Source organism: Stegostoma tigrinum, chromosome 25 (assembly GCF_030684315.1).
Source record: "Stegostoma tigrinum isolate sSteTig4 chromosome 25, sSteTig4.hap1, whole genome shotgun sequence".
Lineage (NCBI taxonomy): Eukaryota > Metazoa > Chordata > Chondrichthyes > Orectolobiformes > Stegostomatidae > Stegostoma > Stegostoma tigrinum.
Genome location: NC_081378.1, coordinates 33,722,066 through 33,734,368, shown reverse-complemented (window position 1 = coordinate 33,734,368; position 12,303 = coordinate 33,722,066). Strand labels below are relative to the sequence as shown.

The following is a 12,303-nucleotide window of genomic DNA, read 5'->3' as shown; positions in this document are numbered from 1 at the left end:
CCACATTGCTGTGGGTCTGGAGTCACATGTAGGCCAGACAGGTAAGGATGGCAGTTTCCTTCCCGAAAGGACATTAATGAACCAGATTGGTTTTTCTTGACCAAAATTGACAATGGATTCATGGTCATAATTAAACTTTTAGACATTAGCCATTTGCCGTGGTGGGATTTGGACCTGGATCCCCAGAACATTACCTGGGTCTCTGGATTAACAGTCCAACGTTAATACCAGTAGGCTGCCACCTCCCTGTACACTGACACATGCACGTATAATTGATCAATTTCTCTCTATGCATTGTCACCTCCCTTTTTTTAAAATATCCACTCATGGGATGTGGGCATTGCTGCCTGGGCAGCATTTATTGTCTGTGCCTGGATGTCCTTGAGAAGGTAAAGTTCAGTTGGCTTCTTAAACCAGTGTTGTTCACACGCTGTAGATTGACTCAATTTTTTAAGGACTAAGTTCCATGATTTTCATCCAGCCACAGAGACAGAATGGCAATATATTTACAAATCAGGATGGTGAGTGGGTTGGAGGGGAATTTGCAGATGGTGGTGTTCCTATGTATCTGCTGCCCTTGTCCTTCCAGATGGAAGTGGTTGTAGATGTGGAAGGTGCTGTCTAAAGATATTCAGTGAATTCCTGCAATGCAACTTGTAGATAGTACACACTGCTGCTACTGAATGCAGGGGTGGAGGGAGGGGATGCTTGTGGATGTCATGCCAATCAAGCAGACTGCTTTGTCCTGAATGGTGTTATGCTTCTTGAGTGTTGTTGGAGCTGCACCCATTCAGGAGTATTCCACCACAATCCTGACTTGTGCCTTGTAGATGGTGAACAGGCTTGGAGGAGCCAGGTGGTGAGTTACTTGCCGCAGTATTCCGACCTTCTGACCTGCTCTCGTAGCCACTTTATTTATGTGGAAAGTCCAGTTGAGTTTATGGTCAATCGTAACCCCTAGGATGGGATAGTGGAGGTTACATCATTCAATGTCAAGGGGCAGTGATTAGATTGTCTCTTGCTGGAGATAGTCATTGCTGGCTTTTGTGACATGAACGTTACTTCCCGCTTGTCAGCCCAAGACTGGGCATAGCCCAAATCTTGCTGTATTTGATCAGGGAATGTTTCCGTACCTAAGGAAGTGAGAATGGCGCTGAACATGGTTCACCGATGATTGCACATCCCCACTTCACTTCATGATGGAGGGAAGGTCATTATTGAAGTAGCTGAAAATGACTGGGTCTGGGACACTACCCTGAGGAACACCCGCAGAGATGTCCTGGAGATGACGTAACTGACCTCCAAGAACCATAACTTCTCTCTGTGCCAGGTACGATTCCAACCAGCAGAGTATTTTTTTTTCCCCTGATGCCCACTGACTCCAGTTTTGCTAGGGCTCCTTGATGCCACATTGTCAAATGCAACCTTGCTATCAAATGCTGTGACTCTCACTTCATCTCTAGAATTCTTTGATCCACATTTGAACCAAGGCTATGAGGTTGTCAGGAGGAGAGTGGCCCTGGTGGAGCACAAACTGATCGTCACTGAGCTGCTTAATAGCACTATTAATGACTGTGACGATCAACAGTAGATTGATGGGTCAGTTTGGATCTGTCCTGGTTTGTGTTTACAGGACATACCTAAGCAATTTTCTATGTTGGCAGGTAGATGCCAGTGTTGTAACTGTACTGGAACAACTTGGCTAGAGGAGCGGCAAGTTCTGGTGGACAGGTCTTCAGTATTATTACAGAAATCTTGTCAGGGCCCATAGCATTTGCAATATCTGGTGCCTCCAACTGTTTCTCGACATCACATGGAGTGAATTGATTCGACAGAAGACTAGCACATCCATAATACCGGGGATCGCTGGATGAGGTCGAGATGGATCATCCACTTGGCATTTCTGGCTGATAATTGCTGAGAATGTTTCAGCCTTATCTCTTAGACTGATGTTTTGCGTTCTTCCATCACTGCGAATGGAGATATTTGTGGAGGCACCTCTTCATCTCATGACCTCATTTCTATCACTTGCTGTTGATGCTGTTTGAAATGCAAGTAGTCCTGTTTGGTGGCTTCACCAGGTCAACAACTCATTTTCAGATATGCCTGGTGCTCCTCGAAACCCAATTTCTCTTTTTTTTCAGTCAAGACTTCATTTCACTTCAGTTTTGTCTGTTTTTGGTCTTCAGAGCAGGTCCTAATATCTCCACTTTCGAATCCAGTCTTTCTTGAACTAGCCATTTTGACTTGTAGAACATTAAATATGTTCTTAAGGGTAGTTAGAAACTCAAATTGGTACTCAGCAAATTAAAGGGAGTGGAGCGGGAATAGAAAGACAAGCCAAATAGAGGTTGTGTGTTTTGGTGGATGGCAGGTTCAATTAAAAGACAAGGTTTCCTGGTTCAAAAGCAGTGTCATAATAAGTACAGAAACACAAGAAATATCTGTATGAGTTGTGAAATATCTTGACATCAGCTATCTATGCGAATTCAAGGGAGAAACAAAGAAGAAAGACAAACAAATAACAAAAACATATGGACAGAATGGGGGCATAGGTTGTGACCTAAAATTACTCAACTATTATTCAGCCACTTGCAACTTGTTTGGAGACATTTTTTGTTTCTTCACTTTACTCATAACTACTCTCTTCCAATTTTTGAACCAAGAAGCCTTTTGTCATTTAATCAGTCCTGTCTTCTCATCCTATTACAGATCGCTCCCTTTCTCTTCTCCAACTTCCCCAAACTCGTGCCAACTCCTGGCTGCTGTGGCAGAGGTGATTTTGGGTTCTTGGCAATATCTGAAGTTTGCACAGATTCATGTAGGTAGCAGCAGTGGCGAATTTAAGCCCAATGCGAGATCCTGAGGCATCTGCAGCGTCAGCAAGGTGGGTTGGAATCAGACACCTGGTGGCGGTGGAGTTGGGTTTAGGCTGGTGCAGTGTCTGGAGGCATTGGTGGAGTTCAACAAGGACCCAGTGGCAAGAGCATCGGTAGAGGCAAGATGGCATCAAACACATAGTTGACTTTCATTCCAGAAGCAACACAGTGAAGGGACTCATGCCTGGCCTGCAGGTCCATTGCCTTTGGCAGAGCACTTATCAGGAACTGTAAAGTTGAACACTTCTTATTTTCTTCTTTATTCTTCAGTCTTTCTATTCTATGTTTTGGGGTTTTTTTGTGTGTTTTAAGATGGTGCCAGAGAGGGGGGACAATGTATAGCTTTTCACTGTATTTTGTGACAAAACACACGTAACAATAAATAAATCAAATCAAACAACTAAATCATACCAACTTCCTTTTCATTTTCTTCAAATCTACTACATTTCTAATCATTCTCAGTTCTGAATAAAGGTATTTAGAACTTGAAATTTAAATTTTTCTCCAAAGATGCTGCCTGATCTCCTCAGCGTTTCTAGCATTTTCTGGGGTTATTGCAGATTTTCTGTTTCAGCAGAATTTTGCCTGTGTCAAAATCATTTGTCCTCTCTTCAAAGGTAATTTACCTTTCTTATTTCATGATCCACATTTAGACGCTTAAAAAAATCTCAGCTGCACTAAAAATAGCATGCCAGAGTGTTGCTCTTCTTCTCATTTAAGAACTTCCAGCCACTGTTCTTAGAGGCTGGTCAATTTATCAAGCTATCAAGCAGAACCTTCAATTTTTCACAACTTCCTCAGATTGTTGAAGATTTGCAGGGTCTCCAGAGAAAATAAAACAGGAGGCATGGTGGCAAACACTTTTGCCTCAGAGTGTCAGGGGTCTGTGTTTAATTCACATAAGGCTACAATGTCTGTTGGAGTTTGCACATTCTCCCTGTGTCAACATGGGTTTCTGCTGGGTGCTCTGGTTTCATCCCAGAATCTAAAGATGCGTAGGTTAAATGGATTGGCCATGCATATTTGCCCGGTATTGTCCAGGGATGTGCATGCTAGGTGTTAGCTATGGTAAATGCGTGCTTACGAAGATAGGGTGGCTCAGAGAGGGATGTTCTTCGAATGGTAGGTGCTGACCTGATAGCTGGAATGGTTTCTGCTCTGTAAGGATTCTATGAAAAAATGGACCAAGTTCTTATACTTAACAACTACTGTTTTATTACAAATGAGACAATTCTAGTCACCAGTAAATAACTATGAATTATCAACAAATGGCTTTACTAGTTAAAACCCTACCGTACCTTTTAAAACCCCTAGACACACAGGCAATCAAAAAAAACTCCAGTTTCACGGATGCAGAGTAAAATTACTCGGAGTACAGTTGAATCCAGTGCAAAAAGTTTACTGATATGATCCTTTTGGTGTTGGAAGTCTTTCTATTCTTCAATATTTTCTCTCTAGATTCCTTCACTTGATACATTAACTGCCAAATCTCATTCAGTTGCTGGTTAAGACAACAGCTACAGCAACTGGTGGCAAAAAATAACTGGCTTTCTGCAGGCTTTGGGTACTTTTATTGCAAGGAGAGTGACACACCACTTTCTGTTCCAGAGGTCTGAAGGCTTCTCACTAACTTTCACACCCATATGAAATCAGTTACACAGGAACCAGATCTGTTATCAGGCTGGTACCTTTTGGCAGACATGCTGGTCACAAGTGCACAAACCAATCAGCTACTTACTGCCAGCCAAATCTCTACAAACACTGCCAACCCAAACCCTCCCCACCCACCCTTGGTGCCAGGCCATCTACAGACATCTTCCTCCCACTGCTTGAATGAAAAAGCATTGTTAATGCTGCACACAATGAGCTTCAGTAACTTGCAGTAAAAATGCAGCAATTTGTTACAAAAGCTTGACTTTAAAGTCCATTTCCATTTCAGTGCACAATCAAAATACAGAAAATAAATGATGCAGTCTTTACAACTTGAAACACAATGCAATACAAGTGCGAATTACTGCATATGTTGAAGGGTAGAAATATAGCAATGCTTACTGTGGAATGGCTTCAAAATTTCTAGAAAATTTAAGATAAAGAACTGAATGGAGCTTTTAGGTTTTATTACCGCTTAAAAGTCAGAGATTTCATTTATTAATTCTATAACAACTTACAGCTTTCATTTTCACATTTTTCTGATTGGTTCATTTCGGGATTTCACCCAGCAGAAGCAAGGTGGACACAGTACTGCAGTGCGTGATGTATTTTTGACTGCCAACATTAGTAGCAGCAGGTGGTTGGAGCGGGTGGAGTAACAGTGAGTAGCATGGCAAGTGGAAATGCATGGGAGTTAATCGGATGGGCATTGCATGAGAGGGACAGCCTAAAAAAAAGACTTAAAGTTCCTTTGAAATAATGACACTCATTTTACAGCAAATGTTTTGTGAATCTCTTAATATTTGCTTTAGTCAATAAATCTTGCAACAGTTGATCAAACTGAAATGAGATCAATGAGAAACACTTACCCATCATACTTCGCCAAATCAGCTTCTAACAAATGATCCCTAGCATGATTAGCTCGTTCAGTTACTGGAGAATTAAAAAAAAACCTCAATTAATACTCAAAAATTTAAGGTTCCAATCAAGTTAACAGGATTTCACCCCTGCCACAATTATTTCAGTATGTGTTATTCCACCCATTTCCTGAATAATGGGTCAATAATATAGCTCTTATAATGTATCTGTGACATTCTACGATTTAAAAAAAGGTTGATATACTGATGAGAAGGTCACTGAAGCAGGGGCACTTCCTTGAGAAAATCTTTGCAGCACAGTCCTACAAAAAAAATGACAGACCTCCAGCAATGATAAATTTTTTTGTTGAGTATGGTTTCAGTCACTGGACTTTTTTCTTGAAATTGAAGTGACTTCAGTTTCACCGAGTCCTTAGCTCCAGCAGTCCAATCTTCCATTCCTTTCTGTCACTAAGCAGCTTGATGACATCTATTGTTTCTACAACATGCAGGTTCAATGTTAATAAGGCCAGAGTTGGATGTTCTAAGAGGTAATTCAAACAAAAAGGTGAAAGTGCTTGAAATCTAGGCTAAAGGGCCCAAGGAAAAAAAATTAGATATTATGAAACTTTGATATACAACTTAACTCATGTTACTTAGTTCCCTGATCCAAGTTGATCTTTTTCTACATTAATTATTTGGCAGATTTTCTCAGCTCACTCATGAGAAAGTTAGCAAGTCTATCACGCTATATAATGGTGATTGACTTGGAAGCATTCAATTCACTTATCCTGATAAGCCTGCGAATCTGCATTTTATTTAAAGTATGAAAAAGGTATCTCAGTATTTATTCGGTGCACATAACAAAATATGTCATCATGCTATTGCTTACATACACCACGTAGAACATGAAACATTCATCACAATTTTTACAGACTGTCACTTTAGGCAAACTAAATCTACTTTAGAACAACATAATTACAATGACCTCTGAGCAAATAGGTCAGCAAGTTATAAAGCAAACACTACAATAATCCACTCAGTAGGTGTCTAGATGTCTCTGGTAAAAGACCAAATTATATTTTTCAAAAAGCACACAGGGCAAACTTTTAGTATCATCCAACCATTACCCACAATGTTATATTTCAATATGTTTTAACAGAACACTTAGGCATCAAGCTTCCCAGGGATGAAATTTGGGCTTGTGGTGCTCCTGTAAATGGTGCTAAGAAAGTCAAGACACTCTAATTGAATTGTGCAGCACATGCAGCCACACGTGGGACAACACCTCATATTGGCAAGGGTACTTGTATGGATGACCCTGTATATGGAGAATGTTCATCAATGAATACTGTAAGGCCAAATATCCCTCCTGGCTGATGTGAAGATGTTCACAAAATGTAGAACAGGGGGACCCTATTCAATGAATACACTTGTTACTTACCAAGCAATGTACTTCATCTGCAAGGAGTCGAACAGCAGCATTGATTATAAGATCAGGCACCAAACTAGCAGAAAAGGTGATTTAGAGCAACTTTTGCTATCGAAAAATGGTTAGCTCTTGAACTTGACAGCGTGTCCTCACAGTGAAGGCAAGTTAATTTATGACTTATCCAGACAACTGTAATGTACATGGTGGCTGCAGCAGTAAGGCAGGTTGATGGAGCAAAAGATGCACTGCTGAGTATCATACCCTCCGTATAACTGGATTCAGACAACTTCAAGCTTGTTCCAAAGTGGAAGAAAGTTGTCTGGCTTGCAAGCCAAGTCACTCAGTGTATGAGGTACTCTCCTGTGTGCTCCCCACAGATGTTCAATAGGACTGTTTCTGCCGTTGTCTTTTCTGGTGTCAAGGTTGATACCACACATGATTCATCCAGTTTTGTCTCTGAGACTTTGTAGCGATTGGTAGAACTGAATGGCTTGCTCGGCCATTTCAGAGAGCAACTTAGAGTCAGCCACATTGCTGGGGGTCTGGAGTCACATGTAGGTCAGACCAAGTGAGGATGGGAGATTTCCTTTCCTGAGCCAGATGGGTTTTTCTGACAATCGACAATGGTTTCATAGTGATCAGCAGTTTCTTAATTCCAGATTTTTTTTTAGTTGAATTTAAATACCACCAGGCAGGATTCGAATTCATGTCGCCAGAATGTGAGCGGAGTTTCTGGATTAATAGTCTAACAATAATACCATGAGACCATTGCCTCCCCCCAGAATTTCAGTGGTGGTGTTGCATTTTGGGTAATGTGCTTGCCATAGCTGAATTACTGGTTGTATGTGGAAGCAGTGGATGCTGGCATCACTGGTATATCTAGGACCGTGAGTTAGAATGGCCAAAAGTCTGGCTCAAGTAGTGAGTTTTAAGGACTGCTGAGAGCTAAGTGATTGTCGTGCAGTGCACTACGCAGCAAATGGCGTTGGCAGGATATGGATAAAAGATGATACACAAAGAGTAATTAATCCACATTAAATCCAAAACCATCAGATTTCTTGTCATACTGCTATTTCATGCACGTGGAGAAACTCCAAGGATGGGCCTTCATGGCCACTGTGTGCAGTGGCCCTTGAGGGACTTCTGGTCTCCTGTAATAAAATGGCTCGCTCCCAACGTTCATCTGAACCACCAGGGCCTCCAATGTTTCTTCCATGAATTTATGGGTCAACTCTTTGCCCTGTTTCATTTCCCTGGTTTAGAATTGCAGCATCAACATTAAACAGCAGTCTGCCTTATATCACTTTCATCTAAGACAAGGTCTGCCTGTTAGAGGGACAAAAGCTCATGGTAAATGTTGCTCAGGCCCCAGTTGAGTTTTCTACCCATTAACATGGGCCCACATCAACTTTGTGTGTGACTACTGAAGATCAATGGTCTTCAGGTAGTCAGGAACGGTGTTCTGGAAAACCATGCGAGCAAACTTTTCAGCCCCCAGTACTTCCAAATGAAGCTCTTTATGTGCACAAGGTCAAATGATCCTGATTAAATGAATCACAATTTAAGAGAATTACCATAAGAAGCATCAAGGCTGGCAGCTAGCAAATCTCTTTCTTTTGAACTGCTTTACTTAGAGATTATTAAATGATGAACATTCAACTAACAGTCAAAGCAGAGGTTTTCTCAATCTTACATTCAATTATTACAATGGAGGTATATTCAGAAACTCACTTTGTTTGTACTGGCCATGTTGTACTCAGTACAAACAACTGGACTGCTCAAAAACCTGAACCATGGCCCTATTTGCAACACATACACACCCTTGGCTTTGCCTTGCATGAGAAGTAGAATGCAGGCTAAACATTCTCACATACGACCTTCATAATTCATACCGATGCATTAATAACACAGAATTGTGTTGTACTGATAGAATGACACCAATGTGCGCATTACTACTGAATTTCAGATACTTCTATGTCCCATGTTACAATGGAGCAACACCCGTTCACTCCACAACGAGATAAATCAGCAATTTGCACAAATCTTGAGGTAGCACAGTAAAATTCAAGAGCACTTCCTCCCACCCCTTGTCCACAAATGGAGATTGCTACAGTTCAGATTGAGTTCAATAACTGTATTATAAAAGGTTAAGACGGGAACAAATTCTGCAGTTAGTTGATAATTAGCTCAGGGCATTCTGTATAGATTTATAGTACAAGAGTAAGATGTTCAACAAGTGTCAGACCTGTCACCGAATATGAAAGATCTCATTTTCTCACTTTTGTTACTGTAATGTCTCAGCGAGCTGTACCATGAATCGGAAGCCAGGAGACTAAATTACATCATTAATGAAATTGTTACACGTTTTCATTGACAGATAATGTACTGAATAAATGCCAGGTGGTGCAACCGGTTGCTTAAACTTTATCAGAAACTGTAACTTCCAATTTATTCATCTTAACTTCCATCCGAGATCAAGTGACCTCAAAGCCAGCTGAATGCAATAGTGTTGATAAAACTTAGCAAATGGAGCGTGACAAACAAACAGATTGAAATGAGACAGAGCAGTGGCTAATATGGTAGAAATGAAGGAAAACCTAGAAGATTCCTTTCACTAAAATTCACCGAAAAAGTTCCCAATTCATTCTGTTACCTTAGTTGGTACCTCCAAAAAAGAACATATCCACAAATATATCCACTTAATAAGGGCAGGTTTCTTTCCTGCTTTCACGATGAACAGAGATCAAGATTTAATAAATTGCAAAGTCTACTGTGCTGGCTATTGTAAACAATATTTGCAGGCATCTGAGGTATTCCCACGAACTCTCCAATAGCTGGAATGAAAAATACATTTTCTACCAATTATTTTGCTATTCATGAAAACACAAATTAGTAGCAGAAATAGGCCACACAACTGAAGCTTATTTCTATAAATCTGGTTGCTTGGAAGTACAAGTGTATGAGTAATAGCAAAATAGATTCTTTTATTCTGTCAGGTTTAACTACTTGGAGACAGAGGTCAACCAGTCCCCTTGTAAACCCATGATACAAAGTGATTGATACCTCAAGAGGAAATGAAATGAGCGATGAAACTGAGACGAGAACACGTTCTTAAAAATCCATGAGAACCAACTCAAACATAAAATCTGCATTTCAACTACCTTTTGAAATGAGTAGACAGCAGACACTCGTTTAGTCTTACAAGACAAAACAGCTTAGCCAGAAAACAATTAATGTTATTTCCCCACCATTTACATTGTTGTGATCAATTATTGAAACACTCATTCAGTAAGAAAACAATAACTCACCAATCACTTCTGCAGTGATGCAAGCCAATCGAAAAAGAGGCGCTACTTTATCGTAATATATTTGCTTTCCCAATCGTTTCCCTCCGAAAGGATTAATGAATACGATTAAATGCTTTGGTCGCATAGCTGTGAAAGAAAATACAATCAAATATTTAAGTACTACTGAATTTCACTGGTAAAATTTACTAGCTGCAAAAAAAACACATACATTCTAGGAAATGTCAGCATGACTCCTTCAATATACGTTCATGCTTTGCTTTCTTGATGGCAAACAAAATCTTTTGCTCAGCGTTTAGAAAAACCAGCAACAGCTATTCAAACCAGCCCCACTCTTGATTTTCTAATCCCTTTCTACTCCTTTCTCAGTACCATTGCAGATACCACATATACTCCAAGTAATGGCCAATCTCAAAAACTGATTGCTAAACTTTTGGCCAAAACATCCAAACTCTCTGTATTTGCCACTTGCTTGCCACTGGTGGTGAACTTACCCTGTTGTAAATTCACTTGATGTCACAATTACAAAATAGCACACCACTGAAGGCGGATGTTCAGCTCCTACTAACTGTACAGATCAATACGACATCATGACATCAGAAAGGAAGAGCAGATGCACAAACCAAAAGCACACAAATAAACGTACTGCAACTGGAGACTCAAGATATTGGAGAAGAACATTGCAGAGTCAAGAAAACCCTCTAAATTGCTGAGGCAGATGTTCAAAAAACATGCCAACAGGGAAGCTAAGAGAAACAATTCTGTACGACAACAGAAGGCCAAGACTTTACAGCATCTCTCGGTATAAGTTCACGACTGACTCAAAGCAGTTCAGCAGTTTATATTCAAACATTCTTAGAAGATTGGATATTGTTTATACATAAAAATGCAGGCAAAAACACTTGTCTTCAAAATGTGTGTAATGACTTTAATAGAGAGTAAAATGGTGCAATGTGTTATGAAAACCTAGACTTATATATGTGCAGCTCAGCCCAACGAGGGGATAAAGCAAGAGATTAGAAATTCAAAAGACGGGTGATGAGACCAGGAGGGAAGCCTTTTTCGGTCTCCTGGACTTCGTGACACACAACTCTATATCCTCGAGATGTCTTCAAATTCATCAATGGTCACAGAAGTTTGTTCACAATAGAGGTGGGAATCTTACAGCTGCCCCAATCCACCTCCCACCTGACCAGTGCCCCCACTCCACCTCCCTCACCTCAGGAGCCCCCCATACCACAAGAAGAATTTAAAAATGATATACCTTCTCTTCACTGGGCCCCAAATGTATGCCTCAACAGATAATCCTTTAGGGCTGAAAATCAGCCAGCCTCTAATCTGCCAGCAGCTTCTGCTGACATAGAACACGAGTGTTGAACCCAGTGATCAGCCAAAGAACTCACCAATGCCCTTATGTCAGATTTTAATAAGCTGGTTGGCAAGCTAATACGTTAAGTTAACTCAGCATTGGTGCTGGTATGTTAGATAACACTCAACACATTTGTGTCCATGCTTCAAAGAAGAATCAGAAAACCTCGTCCACAATCTGTGTAGTTTATTTATTTACAAGCTAATATTTAAAACTTCCTGATTAGAAGATTCAGCAATGCATGAATATCTGTAGTAAAGCTGCAACGTATTCTTTCAGCATTTTCTCCATGCAATTTGCTGATACAACATAAATACATAAGAAATGTATACTGGAAATCATCAATTTACAGGGTGCTAACGTTTGGGTCCACAATAACTCAAAATGCTGATTCTGCACTGTTGGTATGCTGAAGCGTTTCACAATTTCATCATAGTGATTTTCTTTTTGGATTTGCTGCTTTTAAAGTCTGAAGGTTCGAAAGAATAGAAAGATGACTTAAGAGTAATAAATAAGCAAGCTTTTTCTTGAACATTCCAAGGTGTGCTTTAGTGTACAGAGTACTAATATTACATCCAGATCATCAATGGAATCAGAAATACAAATGCTTGAGGCAACAAACATCTAAGCTTCAGGTCACAGAAAGTGACAATTGTTTGGCTCAGCTGCACTATGCAGGGTTTGAGGTTTAAGTGGCAGGCAAAAAATGGCATAAAGTTTGTTTGTTGTCCTGCTCCTACAACTACGTCATTGAGGAGCAAACATGTCAACAAGTAGAAAGGCAAAGATATGATAATAAAAAAATGCAATT

At 40.3% G+C, this 12,303-nt stretch overlaps 1 protein-coding gene across 1 annotated transcript in view; it reads right to left on the bottom strand.

The window, feature by feature from the left end:
• Positions 1-12,303, bottom strand: part of cerk (ceramide kinase) — a 51,487-nt gene that overhangs the window by 20,368 nt on the left and 18,816 nt on the right. The window contains exons 4-5 of the mRNA XM_048553998.2: positions 10,127-10,252; positions 5,399-5,462 (exon numbers count right to left, since the gene is read on the bottom strand). Coding sequence (XP_048409955.2) covers positions 5,399-5,462; positions 10,127-10,252 — 190 coding nt within the window. The remainder of the gene's footprint in view (positions 1-5,398; positions 5,463-10,126; positions 10,253-12,303) is intronic.